At 42.6% G+C, this 16544-nt stretch overlaps 1 protein-coding gene across 6 annotated transcripts in view; it reads left to right on the top strand.

Annotated features, from left to right (window-relative positions):
* The window catches only part of LOC124259014 (palmitoyltransferase ZDHHC21-like), a 134610-nt gene that overhangs the window by 96420 nt on the left and 21646 nt on the right, over window positions 1–16544 (top strand). For all 6 annotated transcript variants that reach the window (XR_006893735.1, XM_046693079.1, XM_046693081.1 and 3 more), the window contains exon 6: window positions 13936–14052. Coding sequence is in view for 5 of the 6 variants with exons in the window: in XM_046693079.1 (XP_046549035.1) it covers window positions 13936–14052 (117 nt within the window). In the remaining variant the exon portion in view is untranslated. The remainder of the gene's footprint in view (window positions 1–13935; window positions 14053–16544) is intronic.

Genomic DNA, 16544 nt, shown 5'->3' with positions numbered 1-16544 from the left:
ATACGGAAGGAGTGTCCAGATTAATCTGCGGAGTTGAAACCAGCCCGAGACAGTGTTCTGCTTAGCCACGAGAGGAAGGTGAGTCTATTGACGGGTTGGTTGTGTCTATCGATGAAGAGAGCGTCACGCCCGGAAATTCGTTGGAGATTTCTGATGTGATACAGTTTCCTGAGGCTGGAATAAGAAAACAGAGAGCTGTTAGAAAATAGCGTGATTGGCACCCCTCTACGAAAAGGGTCAGTCTTAGATGCCTTAAGTAGGAGAGTACACTTCTTTGTAGATGTGTCAAAACTGAAATCGCTCACACAGACATTAACACTGGGATCAAAGTTGTCTGAGCAGGTTATCTCTCCACATCGAAGAAACCCGAAAAAGGCTGTAATACACATGCATTCCATGATGAAGTCATTTATCGGTCCGAGGAGTCCAGCACGGAGGGTAGCCACCACCTTGGATAGCACACTGTATGTGATGGGTAGTCGCTTTCGTTGGGCTGGCACTTGGAGCTTTTTGTACCCTCTCATAATGGACTGGAGTCTGTTTGTTCGTAGCACCAGAATTGACGTCAAATAGGGTCGTCACGCCGTGCTTGAGGTAAAAGAATCGCACCCCTGCGAGGTACGATTTCACTGTCACATGTTTCAGTTTGAGACCCCATAGCAATGCACGATGAAATACTGCAACAGGCTTTCACTCATTGGTGGAATATGCGAGTAGGACACAAGTTGGTACAGTCCGAAGGTCAACAGGAAGTTGACTTAGCAGTTCATGCCCGTAGTGTAGACTGCTTGTGTTCCTTTGCTGATGGCGGCTGACCACAGGGTGTTGAGGTGCTGATTTAGCATGAGCATGAGGTGCCAGTGCTCGGAACTTGTGTATCTGCAAACGAGATAAGGCATCTGCAATGTTGTTATGAGAACCGGGGACATGTTTAGCTAGTCTGATGAAATTATTCACTGCCGCTGTCCAAGTAAGCATGCGCATGCGCATGAGTGACATGATGTTTTTAGATCTGCCCTTTTTAAGAATGAACACAGTTGCTTGATTGTCACACAGAAAAAAAAACACGCTTCTTAATCCAATGATGACCCAAGAGAATAGCTGACACGACAATGGGATACAGCTCCATAAAAGCCATTGATGGTTTTCCGTTGAGCTTCGTAGACAATTCCAAGGGCCAATTCTCCGCGAACCAAGCTCCTTGGTAATAACCCCCATGACCGACTGTAGCCGCTGCGTCTGTAAACAGTTCTATGTCCGGGTTGGGAGAAGCATGTAACTCGTGGAAAAAAGATACGCCGTTCCATTCCTTCAAGAATTTACGCCACATGACCAAATCTTTCCGGCAATCACTTGTTAGGCTGACGTGGTGATGTAACTTCTTGACGGTTGTAGATAATTGTATCAGGTACGAGATGAATGATCTTCCTGGCACGATCACTCTGCAGGCATAGTTCAAGTGTCCAACTAGGGAGAGAATCTCTCTCTTTGTACAGGTTTTCCGTGTTGAAAATTGTTCCAGTAGTTCGGCAATGCGAACTATCTTGTCAGATGGCAGTCATGTCAGTGGAGTTCAAAATAATGCCAAGATATTCAATTTTGGTGACTGGCCCTTTTTGTCTTATGCTTGGCTAAAGGAATGTTGAGGCCTTCGAAGGCACTTAGGATAGTTCTCATCGTGGCCTGTGAATCGTAGTTGGGGGGATCTATCGTCAGAAAATCGTCCAACAGGTGCAGCACATGTGGCAAGTGGTAGTTGTCTGTGAATATCCAGCATATGGCATGTCACAGTGTGTCGAATATTTTGGGGCTTGAGCGACATCCGAAGGCGAGTCTAGTGTAGAAGTAGTAGGACTCTTCCCACTTAAAACCGAAGAAAGGCCAATACTTTGGGTCCAGTGGGATCTGCTTAAAGGGCGTCAGTGATGTGTGCCTTGCACATCTGTGCTCCTCTCCACAACTTGACGATTATGGCAATAGCTTTGTCTAGTGTCACGTATGTTAAAGAACAAGCATCCTTATCAATGAGCCCATTAATGCTAGGGACGTCGTCTTTGTCGTGTGGTGCTGATAAATCAAGAATCAAGCGTTTCTTCCCTGAATATTTCCCTTCGGCCAAGCCGAGCGGACTCACTCTGTAAATGTCATAGGGTGGAGTAGTAAAAGGTCAAATCGGGTAATGTTTGTCACATTCTTTCTGAACTTCCAGAGAAACGTCACCAGGGTTCTTCCGCGCACTGAGATTGTTGCGGCATTCTACTGTACGTAGAGGTGGTGTTTCCAGCATAGGGCTAAATCCTGAAGTTAGCCCGGACAACAGGTATTTGCAAAACGATTTATCGGGGGTGGTGATCTAATTCACGGCGTAAATGTTCAACGTTAATGGGGGTCAGTTTAACCGCTGCCCCTGTTCTCAGTCAATCACGTGGTGAGGATGTCTCTTTCTTGCACTGAGACTTCGAGTGTTTTCGTGAATTGCAGTTCATACAGACATGAGCAAACGGACATGTGGGCCGAGTACATCCCAAATCGTTGTAGTTGTTGCAGATTTCTTTGCCGTCACTTACGACGCGGGGTCGTCCACGTATGTCCGTGTGGGTGTTCTTCCTTTCGAAGTGGGCTGTGGGATAGGGTCTGGATGGCTGGCGGCGAGAGCTGGCGGCAAGGTTAAGGCATGACTCCGTGCTGTGTGTGACGCTGTGACACACGTTACAGGTCCTTGTCCTACGTCCAGAGGAGCACATGCTGAATAATCGGGTGACCTTAATATCCCATCTGATGTGCTGGCCCCATTCTGCGTAGGCGGCTACACGTGCGGCAAAGAGCTTATGATAATCGTAGTGAAGCGGTTCCAACATATAGTGTGGCCAACTCGATAACCGTTTGTTCGTGTCCATCGAGCTGTCTCTGTTTGGCATCGTTGTTGTCGCAGTATATATCCTTGAAGATGCCGAAGGCTTGGATAAATTCTCCCAAGGTCAAATGGCGTGTCAGTCTGGGGTCATCTTTTAAGTGGTATACACTGCCGTCTCCAGCCGTGTCTCCAGGTTGTCCTGGTTAGGTAGGAGCAATAGAGCCAGATTAACGTATCTACCTTCTTGGATTTTCCTACGAAGGGAGGTAGACACTGTGTTGATGGACGGTAGAGAATTCGGAAGCCACTTCTGTCACGGTACTTGGGGGGTCCAAGGGGTATCAGGGGAGGGGTGGCGCTTGTTGAGGATTCTGTGTTGGCAGGGAGTAAGTCAATCCCGTGATCAAGTCTCTTAACTCTGCCACTTCTCTCCGCAGAGAAGACACGGAGGTGTTGTCAGTAGTAGGCTCGGGAACGTCCTCGCTGAGTAGCATGCTCGAACTGTCGCTTATGCTCGGTATCTCCGGTCTCTGGTTGTTTTCTTTGTACAGTTGTACGACCAAGCGTCGACTCCACGAGCTGGGTACCTTGACCCCTTGACTGACTAGACGGCTTCTGAGCTCCGCAGTAGTCCAGTACCGTTGATTCCTGCTCTTGCGAGACTGGGGTTCGCCATTATGATTCTCTTCATTGATTGCGTCGTTAACACTAGCGGCGCTGTTTGCCCGTGTGGAGGATCGTCTACCCCGTCTGGTTGGCCTATCTGCCATGCTGACGCACAAGGAAGCTTGGTGAGTCGGTTAACGGTGCTGATAGTGAGGGATGGCCGCGATTTTTAACGGATAACGGAGTTGGTGAGGCGAGAATAACAATTTCAACTTGGCAGCGCGAGGGTAGGCGTGAAATGAGATCGAGGTTTCCCCAATTTGCATACATGTGTAAACATGTGACGTCACCCATGCGAGAATAGTGCATTATGGGTGTACAAAATAGTTTGGTACGAATTTACCTACAGGAATATAATACGTGGAAGTTGTGCAAACAGTTGTAAATATATAAACGGAAGATAGTAAACGTGTGGAATGCAATGTACACGATGTTTGAGGAAATATAATATAATGTTTACACTTAGGTAACCGGAAGTAGCTGTGGAGCATGTTACGAGAGATATTAAACACAGGAAATAACTGAGCGTGATGGTTAATACTTGAGAAAGAATTGGACAATATAGCGTGATATAGTTGGTATAACATTTAGCAAGGGATGTAGGTAAAGGGGGTTGCATAAAGTAAAATAATTTGTTTATAGAGAAGGTAATGACATAGGTTACCCAAGTAAAGGTGCGTTCACACGTTGCAACTAGTTGTATAAAACTTGTGGCATGCATCAAATTTCACAGTGTGAACAGGGGAGTTGGACAGATGTTTGTTGCATGCAACAAGTTGCAAGGGAGTTGCAAGGAATAGAACTTGCTCTATTTCCATGCGACAAGTTGTACGGTTCTGGCCAATCAGATCGCGTTTCGTAGTCACGTGGTATTTACGCAGACATCAAACATGGCGATACCACAACAACGGACGACGCAACAACGCCGGAAAAATGTTAAAGAAAGAATTGACCTCAGCAACCATGACATTGAAAGGTTTATTTCATACTACCATTCCCACGAGTGTCTTTGGAATGTGTCTAGTTCGTTTTATTCAAAACGTGAACACAGGCAGGCCGCCTACGTTTCCGAACTGATGAACGGTGTTATGACACTGTTGAATAGGGACGCCATGACCGTATGCTAGTTTCTACAGTGCGTTGCTAAGCAATATGTAAAACGAGATCTCACGATACCGAAAATTGTATACAACTTGGCCTGTGTGTGAACACAACTCAAGACGTGCAACTTGTTGTATGCAACGTGTTGTAACAAACTAGTTGCAACGTGTGAACGCACCTTAAGTACTGTATGAGGAACAGACAAGCATGAAAGCCACGAATAGATATATGATGGCGTACCTGTGTGACTAGATAAAGTCATCTCTGCACAAACAAAAATATATAAATTTACATTATACGGTAGAAGTTTATTTCCTTGATAGTCAATTAACACATCAATCATCACATTCACAACAACCCGGCTTGTTTGAAATTACGCGATTACGACTTCGGCCTCAGTGTCATCTTTGCAATCATTTGGATCTGGAGGTCCAGGTGTCTTGGGGTAGGTGCTTTCTAAGTCCTAAGAGACAGCTGGCAGTTCCGGCAATTACTGATTGCGCGAATAATTGACCGCGCGATGTAGCCTAAACTGTCAATTCCGCGAAATTTGCACCAAGCGAAAAAAAGTATGTTTACAGTATTCCACTGGTATGGTAAAGCACGAATGTGATAACGTTTTGCAACTCTCAAATCAGTCGACCTTAAAGATATACCCCTGCAAACCGACCAGTTTTACCCCCATCCCAAGGTTGGACTTACAGGACCTAACCACATTTTTTTACCATGTTTGCTACCGTGACCGGAAACAGTAGTTGATCAACACTCCACATGCAAGTTTCTCAGTATCTTTTATTTGAACTTTTGTTGATATTTGGACCATTACTTGATTCTGCACTGGATATGGAAATGAGAAACATATAATTGTGAGGCATTTTGATGCTAGTTTTTAAAAAAAAGTTTCGCTTTGTCCGACACAGCAACGTTTGCAAACATCAGCCTCAACAACAGGTGCACGGAAATGGGTGTGACAAAATTTATGTTTCAAATTAACATTCATGCTCTTTTTGTTGTGATAAAATATTAGCAACTGCATGATGTATATGTATTATAATACCTACTAAAATATAACATCAATTGAAGTTTCACATGAAATTAGGGGTGATTTAATAAAGTGTGTGTTCATATCATATGTATGCCAAATTTATACGTCTCACTTCAGACCATTTTCAATTACATATATAAATTTATGCAATAAATTTAAATCCTTGGTGAATATTGATGATAGATTTGTCAATGCTTAAAGGTCACATGCAACCAAAAAATCAAACATAATTAAAACACAATCATCACTTATTCATGACATATAATATACATTGCTGATTATGAAAAAAACATATAAACAAAATTATAAACGTACAATCACAAATCAAAAGTGCAATATTTTGTACTTGGGTTTACTTCCCTCGAAACAAAGTACTCAGGATACCGAACCCAGTCAGAGCAGGTGGGTGTGCACTCAAATGTAACAAAAACTTTCATTGGCTGGTTCATTTGCCGATGCCCTCATGGCTCGTGTGTGTGTGTATACAGGGATGTTGGGTTTTGTAAATACATGCTCATTTTTTGTGTATAACATTTTGCAATCAACAGACATCATAACATGTCATGTGTACAAGTATCACACCTGCCTGTCTGTGTAATTACATAATGTGACAGAGGCCGAACTCGGGTGCTCGAGCCATAAATCAATGCGTTTTGTTTATGGTGTATAGCCTGATAGGTGTTAAGTTCAAATTGCATGTGGTCAGTGATCGAAGTTGTGTATTGCATATTGTCATTAGCAGACAGGCAGGCAGACACATAGGTGTCAATAAAACAGACATTGAGTTTTGTCTGTGACAATGACATATCTATATCACAGTTAGAAATTCTGTAAATGCTAAATAATGACATTGCTTTTAAGTATCGAACTGAGAAAGTGACTCGGTAAGAAGAACGTGTGGTGAAGTGACTAATCAAATTATATAAACAGTTAAATCGGTAATCTACTGTCGTAACATATAGAAAGCTCGCGCCTGTGAAATATCAACAAAACATTAGAAGAATAGCTCACATCAAAGCCTTCACCGAGTACTGACTGCCAGCGAAGGGTTTTGTCGTGTAATGTCGAATGCCTCACTGGTTGACACATAGCTGAGTAGATCTAGATCCTAACAGGGTTCTTTTATGTAACGAGTAGATTATTCACTATTTGTTTTGATTAGACTACTCCTGCTCACGACCTTATAATTTGGACATCCCGCTTCCAAGCTGCGCGAACCTATTCACTGCGCATGCGCTATGAGCTCAGCCCAGCACAGCTGTTGAAACCACTTTTCACCCCAACACCGATTTCGCGGCTGGTTTGTCATCGTGTTATTTTTCAACTTTATAAGTTGAATTTGCATTTTTGATGATTTGTATCTGTAAGTCCACACCGAAAGGTATCAGAATCTGCAAAGTTTTGTTTTATGTTGCATGTGACCTTTAATGTTTCACAGCTGTTTACAACTTTCAACATTTTCATATAATATATTTTCATATGTTAATTGTTATTAATGATATGATTAGTCTGTTTCTCTCCCAAATGGTCATGGGTTAAGACTCTAAGAATCTATCAATGCATAAGCAAAGTGTAAATAACCAATCTTCAATTACTCTCTTTCAGTGATGTGTAAAGCTATTTTACATAAATATTTAATACAACTATACCATAAAATATATGGATAGATGTTTCATAATATTTGGCGTATTTTGTTTCCATACAATTTCTTGCTAAAATATACCTCAAAGACAGAACTATTTTTTTTTCTCAACAGTAGCTCTTTGTTGTGTGAATTATTCAAACCAAAATATGAGTCTCATTAACCAATTCAGACAAGAGACACTACAAACAACTATAATTACACGAAATTCCAATACCTTGTTTCATAAGAAAATGGTATTTACAAATGAATTTTAATTTGAAACTTAAAAAAAAATCGCATTTCTATATTTTATGTCTAGGTTTAGGCAGCATGTCGTCAACTAAGACGTCACAGACTACCCCTGTTTGAAGAGGTCGTACAATGATTCTCAATTCATCTGGCTCACTGGTTACACCGGTTATGTGTTCTTTGCGCTTATTAAGTGTATTTTTGTAACATACAATGTGATTGATATAATATCAAGGCCGTACCAGGTCTCCAAACTTTTCTAGCGACTGAGTCTCATTTTGAGTGTGTGTAAGAAGAAATTTCTGAAATAATTACATGACACGGATCTTCTCCAACATGTTTCACTTTTATCTTCAGGGAAAGGGATTACAGTTTAATCCCGTCATTCAAATATTTTCAAACTTATCCTATCTCACGGTATCTACCTCTCTTCTTCTTCTACGATCATGTGTGGAAACGTGCTGTTGGCTAAGTTGAATCAAAACTTCTTGGCCTCTGGCCTCTGGCCCCTACTCCGATAGCAGACCTGTCAATCATCTCAATAAATGTGCCGATCGCTCAGATGACCACATGACATTCTGTGCCTGTCATTCTCTTTCTTGTCGCTACACTGTGTGGACGTGTGTTGTTCTCTCAGTTAAACATTATTTCAGTAGTATAGGAATGGGGGAACGGGACCGCATAGGTGCACCAAGTCTATAAGCTCAAAACTAGCCAATTCGGCTCCCAGAGTCACCAAAAAAAATAGTGTTTTGCACAAAACTGCATTTGGGGATTTGGACCACTCTTTGTTTGCATTCTTTTTCCTTGGTGGTTCCCAATAGACTATCCAAGCCCAAGACAGGGTTTTCGGTAAAAAAATCACCAGTATGTCGATGCAAGTGCACTCGAATTAGAGATACACTAGGTACATAGGTATAGAACATAACAAAATGCCTGGAACCAAGCTATCGCGCAAAGCCTATGCCGAGATCCGATTGGTCGTTTGTCCCTTCGGGAAGTGAAGAGGAAGTACCACATATCGCAAGCCAGATATACACGAATCCGAGGTGGTATAGACCCTGAGCCACAGACAACGACAACTTCCGACATGGTCTTCGAGAGCATGCTGGAGAAGTGTCGCCCTATGTTGCTTTCCGACCGAGAGAAACAAATCCTGGAGCAATCGGGACAAACCTTCTACGAGCGGTACCAGATCCCTCGCCAGTTTGTCGAACTCTATTTGCAGTGCTTTCGCCCACTTGTAGAAGACGGCAAAATAGTTGATTTCGTCTACATCTACCCACCCCACCAATTTCGACCCGCAGCAAGCAAACTCCGAATCGTTCTCGCTGACGACTACTACCCGGAACCCAAGACAGACACAACCAATGCACCAACTGCCTCGCCGCTCTAACGGAACTCTCCGCTCTCTTCAGACCCGACAACTGTACATGCAAGTGTGGCGCCGTCGACCACTGCGTTGAAGGCGAGAAATGTATTCTCTGGAAAAAGAAAGCGATAGACTACACACCCCAGGAGGAGCGACTTCCACTCAAGGTTCCAGAAGGAATCGTGTTCGACAGCTGTTTTTCGAACATAGAGAACCTGTATGACGACGCCTGCGCTTTCTGGAGCTGTCCACAGATTGTTGGACCATTGTCCGTGCAAGAAGAAAAATTCTTGTCTCTTCCGGCAGCTATCGGGAAAAGCAGAGCTACCACAGGGATGGAGCAATATTTGGCATACGCCTTTGTCCAACTACGGCAGGCCCAAGGATATGGAAGTGGCAGTTCCTCCGTACAGCGAACACCAAAAAGCCACAGGAATATACACATGCAAAAAGTTTGCCATAGCGAAATACGAAGGGAAGAACCGACTGTTGCTGCTTCTCGATTTGCCGACTGGAGAAACGATTCCAGTCTACAGCTTCAAGATACGAGAAACAATTCGAGACGCCGGTGGAATAGAACGCCTACGGTTGGTGGATGGACCGTTTCTGTGCAGGCTAGGCAAAATCTGCCACTCGCCCATATCGAAAAGGAAAGACGATGGAGAAGTCGAGTTGCTGCTCTCAGACCTAGGGCGGGAATAGCTTCTATCCCAATCCTCTCCCAAAATGGGAGAGGATTGGGATAGGATTGGGATTTCCATATAGACATATGGGAAGGATGGGATATATATACCCAGGAAAACAACAACCATGCCACCAAAAAGAGGTTTGTCTTTGGAACAGATCCAAGAAATATGCTCCCTTCGCGGTGTGCTCCCAGCAAGCGAGGTCAAAAAGCGCTTCGGTATTGGGTCCACAAGGCTGTACGAACCATGGCAAGAGCCTGCTATAGAACCTTCTACCCTATCGCCCACCGAAGAGATAGCTCCGACGACGACGCACTCCAGCACGACCGTATTGCCTGTCGCAGAACCGGCGGACATCTTGTCCGCTAGCGAGACAGCTCCAAAGTCGTTGACCGGCCAGGACTGCTACTATCGTCTGGGGAGGCTCGAGGCTCATGCAGAGCAAACCGCGAATACATTGTCGGCTGGTGTGCAACGAACGACGAATTTGTTGGTAGACATCTTGTCGAGGCTGGACAAGGACGACAACGAAACTCCGAGGGGAGCGTCGACGAGGAGGAGGATACGCGGTCGGATATCGAGAAGGTGCTGCAGACGGTAGAATCGACCCAAAAGTGGACCTACCTTTTGCTAGCCGCCTTGTTTGTATGGAATGTCGTCTACAAGACCTGGAAGCATGCCAGCACACCGCCGGCCACCCGCCGCCGCCCACCACGCAACACCGGTCGAGAAACATGTCTACAAGACACCAAAACATATGGACCCCCACCACATGCTGTAGAAAAAAATATATATATGTGTACGCAATTGGAAATATAGTATATAGAACTACATATTTTTGCAGCAATTCATATCGTGTACAAGAGAGGAAATCCACCCCCGCTTCCCATTTGAGAAATTTGACAAAGCAGAGGCTGCATACTGGAAAGAGAACCCCATGGAGTATTCTTCTGTGGACGAAAAACTACGAGAAATGGCTGGGGAAGGCCCAATAGACCAACCAGATCGTATACTAGGCCACTTTGGCAAACATACAGCAAAACGGTTTGCAAATCGTAGCAGAATGTATATCGTTGGGTATGCAAGAGGTATTCTATTCTGTATCCCAGGTGGGACTATTTGTTTCTAGCTGTATACTACAGACACCAGTCTGTCTTTATTTTTTTGTGGTGTTGGTCTTTTCTGGACCTACTCTACAGAGAAGCAAGCTGTCTGCTTTCCGCAGGGCTTCTACCCTGCCAAGTTTTTCTATTTCCTTCTCTAGAAAGTATCCATATGTCGGTATTTCGATGTCTGTGGTTGGGTTCCAATCTTCCCCCACTGGCAGCAGATACAATACAATTCTTGCTTTCCCTCGGAATGTTGCAGCGGCAAACTTTCTCCACATGTATTTTCCAGGCTCGACATCTAGAAGTTTGGTTGTATCCTTTGGAAGTGGGGCTATTGCAGTCTCTACCACAATGGTTTGCATTTTTTCGTCTAGCAGGTCGTTGTAGTCTTGCTCTATCTCTTCGGTTTCTATAGAAGATAGCTTTCTAGGATCTGGGGCAACTACTACGGCTATAGGATTCCAGAATATGGTCCTTCCATCTTTCTGGAAAGTTCTGGTGGGTTCGATGCGGATGCGCAGGCCAACATCATGTGTGTGTGTGTGTGTGTTTGTGTTTTTGGTGTTTTGTTTTTTGTTGTTATATTTTGTTTGTTTTTTGTTGTTGTTGTTGTTTTTTTTTCAATAGAAGCTATTCCCGCCCGAGGTCTGGGAGCAGCAACTTGAATTCTCGATCGTCTTTCCTTTTCGATATGGGCGAGTGGCAGATTTTGCCTAGCCTGCACAGAAACGGTCCACCCACCAACCGTAGGCGTTCTATTCCACCGGCATCTCGAATTGTTTCTCGTATCTTGAAGCCGTAGACTGGAATTGTTTCTCCAGTCGGCAAATCGAGAAGCAGCAGACTCGATTATTTACAAACCGCCGCCATATAGCAGGAATATTGGTGAGTGCGGCGTAAAACTAAACTCACTCACTCACTCACCCAAGACACTGAACCGTATCATTTACCCTTCAGCCACCCTTTGGCTCTGCCTGCATTATTATGTCATGTATTCTTTTATGTTAGTACTTCAAGTAGGTTATCAGGTCATATATCATGTATACGTGTATATATAGCTACACAATTTGCAACTTCTGGGGCCACTTTGGCGTCACAAGCTACTCGATACTCAGGGCATGGAAGGCTTGTGGCCCCCAAAGAGCATAACTTAAGAAGGGATCATCCGGGTCACCGGACCCCAGGACTGGTATATCCCTCTCACTTAACAAAAGTCTGGACCCCTAAGACCCCTGGACATTCAATCTTCTTGCCCGGGTCAACACAACCCCAGGGTCTCACACTACCCGGGTCACCATGACCCCAGGATTACACAGTAGGCAACCGAGGCAGTCTCCATATTATGCCATTTGAATATTTTGTATATAAATAAAGGTTTCTTGTCATGTGCTACTTTTCATGTTGTGTGTTGCACAAAATGACATGATTCTCCTGGTCTGGCATTGTTCAGTTCAGGAACAGAATACATGACGAAAGTAATGGTGTAAGTCCTTTTACGATGAAACGGGCTTTCTTGTTTGTGATTGCCATCACTCTATGTGAAGTAGCCAGGTACTCCTTTTTTTCAAACACGTGGGTGATAGTCTGTTGTGGGCCTTGTGGCATACACTTGGCATGCACTTCTGGCTCAAGATTCAATTTCCCTTTTCCCAAAGTGATAGTCTGATAAGGCATGACAAGATTTATGTGGTGAGCATGATTGTGGGAGGTCAAATTGCTTGTTCCCCTGCTGTATTTGACAATTACGTTGCAACTATTGCACACATGTACAACTACATTCTCCTCAACTTTGCCATCACAGACATGTCTTTTAGCCCCAAACATTTCCAAACTTCACTTTTTGCATGCTTGTTCAAAATTCCCACGAGGTATCTGCCATTTTGTTGCTATGGAAATCAATGACAGATTATTCAAAGGGAGCTAACTCTGGATAGCCCAATATAGTGCAGAATCTGAACCGTATCATGATATTCGTATTGCGAGGTACTGTATCGGTGTATATCGGTTTACGGGTAATATTGCACAGCCCTACTAGTAAGTGATCCACAGTTCAGTAATACTGATAAACATGTTTGACAATCCTAAAGGCAAATGCTGCAATTCAAATGACTCGCTAAATTGTAAATTCTTAATGATGATTCGAGTAACAGAGGATGCAGTTTATTGCTTTCTCAGCATAATGCATTATTGAATACAAAACTAATCAGCATACCCCCAGTCTGTATCTAGAGTTAGCTCCCCTGAAACTTGAACTACTGATGATGCAGTTTTGTCCAAAAATAATTTTAAAAATCTGTGACATAATGAAGAAAGGTATAAATATCCATCACATTGAACCAGATCGCTGTCAGATTGTTTACATTGTGTCACAGCTTTCTTGCACGTCTCATTTCTGCATTATGACTTATGAACTCAATGCCCAATGTTGACAAAAACACATTGACAAAAAACAATTTTATAGTTACAAGCCTTGCCTGTGTTTGTAACACTTGCAAAGTCTTAACTTTCTATTTGTTGTCATCTACTAGAAATGTATTTGCAAAAAAGCAAAAAATTCATGCAAATTCTCACCATCGAGCAGACACTGGTTTTTGTGAACGATGACGCTGACATTGAACTGCTCGTGAGTGCTATTGCGCTTCTTGACCTTCTTCAAATCTTTTGTCCCACCAAGTTTTTGCAGCTTTCCAATCCTTACGAGGTACCCATTCACAGCTGGGTGGACTGGGACACATTGTCACAGTACTTTGTCCAAGTTCCCTGTAAATATGTGTTACTTGAGAAGTATAAGTGGATAGGTTGCAGTTATTTTGAGTCATATTAATATATGGTAAAAGAAGTAAAATCTAAAAATTAAAAGTAAGGCCAGACCAATTTTATTTCTTGTTTTACGGATCCGCCTGTCATTTTTTTTCAAGAATAAGAAAAAAATTGCTCAAAAAATATAATCCTTATGTTTTTATGGGCCAAAAATGTAAACTTACAAGAAAATTGTTTTTAGATTTTTTTTACCCCATATACATTTAATAATAATAATCTGAGTATTTAGAAGGAACATACTTTGACTGGTGATTTTTTTTTTTTTAAATTCCCTCCTGCCTTTAGGTTTTCTGAGGACAAAAATCAGTAAAACAAGAAATAAAATTGGTCTGGCCTAAGACTAATAACTTCCACATATGTTTTTGTGGTAAATATGGATGTATATAAATTCCAGATTTTTCCTTTTCAGGATGCTTTCTATGTCAAACACAGCATATGGTTCTTGTATCTACTTACTTTGATGGCAGCTAATATGACACTTGTGATGGGGATACAGCTCATTGGGCAACATTTCAATTTGCTAATTGTGAGTATTGTCATTAAACATTGCATATAATAGTGAGCTCCATGGATTGTAAACCATATTGTTTTCATTGATGGGTATGTGATCCATACCTGACAACTCTCACGCATCCTGCGTGAGACTCATGCATTTTACCTCAATCTCACTCACGCATTACCTCTCTAAACTGATGCATAATTGAACTTTTTTTATAAACTGGCACCAAATGACATAAAAATCATCTTTAAATAACATAAAAACCATTTTTTCTGCCCCACCAGGGCATTGCCTTGGGCCTGATCAGGGTCTATGCCCCAGTGCCCCAGCTTCTCACTCACTGGAACTCTCAGGGTTTGACAGCTATGATCATCTCACTAGAATTCTTACGAACATGTCCATCTAGCACTTGATTCACCCTTTTCTTGAAACTTGTTTCTGATTTACAAGTTTAATTGAATAAAATAATTTAACATCCATCGAGTTGTGTTGTCCTCCCTCTTGGCAGTCTTCCGAAGGAATTCTTTTTTTCAATATTTCCAAGGTTTAAGTTGTCTTTTTTTATTGTACGATGAGTAAAGCTAAAGGCTTTAAGGATGTCGCTCCCTCACCTTCTGGCACTAAAACATCTGCTAAGTGTGGCAAATTAATGTCTAATCACAATCGGTTGAGTCCCATTTCGCCTACAACCCATTTTACCTACAGTAAACATTGGCGAATAGGGAATAGAAAATGCACCCCTATTGAGATAATGAACTTGACCTTGTGGAATTAAGGAAGGTCTTCTCGTTTACCCACCACCTATTGTTCTAGGTGGGCAAATCACTGAAGCAGAATAAGCTGCTACACAATAGATGTCTCTTAGTTTTTGCTCCCCGTGAAATAAGGTCCCCTCCATTATTGCTCCCCGTGAAATAAGGTCCCCTCCATCATTGTGATTCTCATAAGGTGTGACAAATACATGTAGAAAATCAATGTATTTGTGTGTTCAATGCTGCACAAATATACAATTCATCTTGTTCTCAAATTTCACGGTGAGCAGTGTAGTCACTAACCTGTGTACACTAATCCTCTTTAATCCCTTATCATAACTTTAGGGTGGTGGGTAAGTGAGAATGACCCTCACAATGTATGAGTAAAAAGATAAGTATATCATTGTCTTTAGACAGAGTCAACTTAAAATCAGTGTTTATATAAGCAATTGGCTTAAGGATTTAAGCTATGAAGATCAAAAGTAGCTGTGAAATACTTACAACAGTTTGTGATTATAAACAAAGATTAATCCTTTTGTTGAAAATGAGTAAAAGGGATTGTGTACATAGTTTTAATTATCTATTTAATATAAGATTAAAAGATCAAAGTTAAAACTAATTACTTTGTTTAAAATTGGGATAGGATGATCTTATAAGGATGTATAAAATGGGCAAGCAAAAGGCATAAAGATCAATGAAAATGGCTAATCTTCAGCAAGCAGAGGGGAGGAAGACAAGTTTTACATGCAGGCCACAGGTACCGCCTGAATGTGGAGGGCCAGCTAGCGACACACTGGAAGTGTGTGATCCAGGGACGAAAAAGAAGATGCAGCCCCATTAGAGATCACATCTCATCCCTTACTCTCTCATCACAGACTTCTCCTGTTCACCACTACTGAGATGTTGCAGCCCCATTAGAGATCACATCTCATCCCTTACTCTCTCATCACAGACTTCTCCTGTTCACCACTACTGAGATGTTGGACATTATTGCTGAAGCTGAGACTTTGTATAAGATGGAACTTCCTTTGCTTGTCCCAGTCTGTGGCACCAGGTGTATGTTATCCACAGTATGGTAGAAGGCAAGATGTACCCCATTACGATTTCCCTTCTGCCAAACAAGACCAGAGTAACCTTCACAAACCTGAAGGACTTAGTTGCTACTACAGTGGAAGTGAACTTGTCACCCGAGGTTATCCAGACTGACTTAGAAGTTGCTGCTATTGGTGCTGTTGAGACAGCTATCAAGAAGATTGAATCCACCAACAAGATCACTCGCCTTCAGATTGACCATGGTGCAACAACTCACGCTCACGGGCTTACAGATATCTTGACTAGCGTCTCAACCGACTGAGATAGCAACTTGAAAGTGGAAAAAAGGTCGCCTATTCAGTTCCTGGACGCAGCAGGTCACTTATTGAAGCTTCAGTAAACTCAGAAATCCATGAACTCGAGTGCAGTGTACTAGTCAACAGCCAGTGTCATTTTGATTATTGTATTGTATTATCATTTGCTATGAACAAAAACATAAAAGGTACACTTACAGAATACCGGATACCTACCAGCCATATTGTTTAGTGTGACGTCACCCTAACCCTAAACCTTATCCTAACCCTTAACCCTAACCCTAACCCTTACCCTTACCCTTACCCTTACCCTTACCCTTACCCTAACCCTTACCCTAACCCTAAACCTTACCCTAACCCTAAACCTTACCCTAACCCTAACCAAAAGTAAACTCGCGTGCTTTCAAAGATGGCGGAAGGT

Source organism: Haliotis rubra, unplaced genomic scaffold, assembly GCF_003918875.1.
Source record: "Haliotis rubra isolate DU_JTF1 unplaced genomic scaffold, ASM391887v1 Scf706, whole genome shotgun sequence".
Taxonomy (NCBI): domain Eukaryota; kingdom Metazoa; phylum Mollusca; class Gastropoda; order Lepetellida; family Haliotidae; genus Haliotis; species Haliotis rubra.
This window is presented reverse-complemented; position numbering and strand designations above follow the sequence as displayed.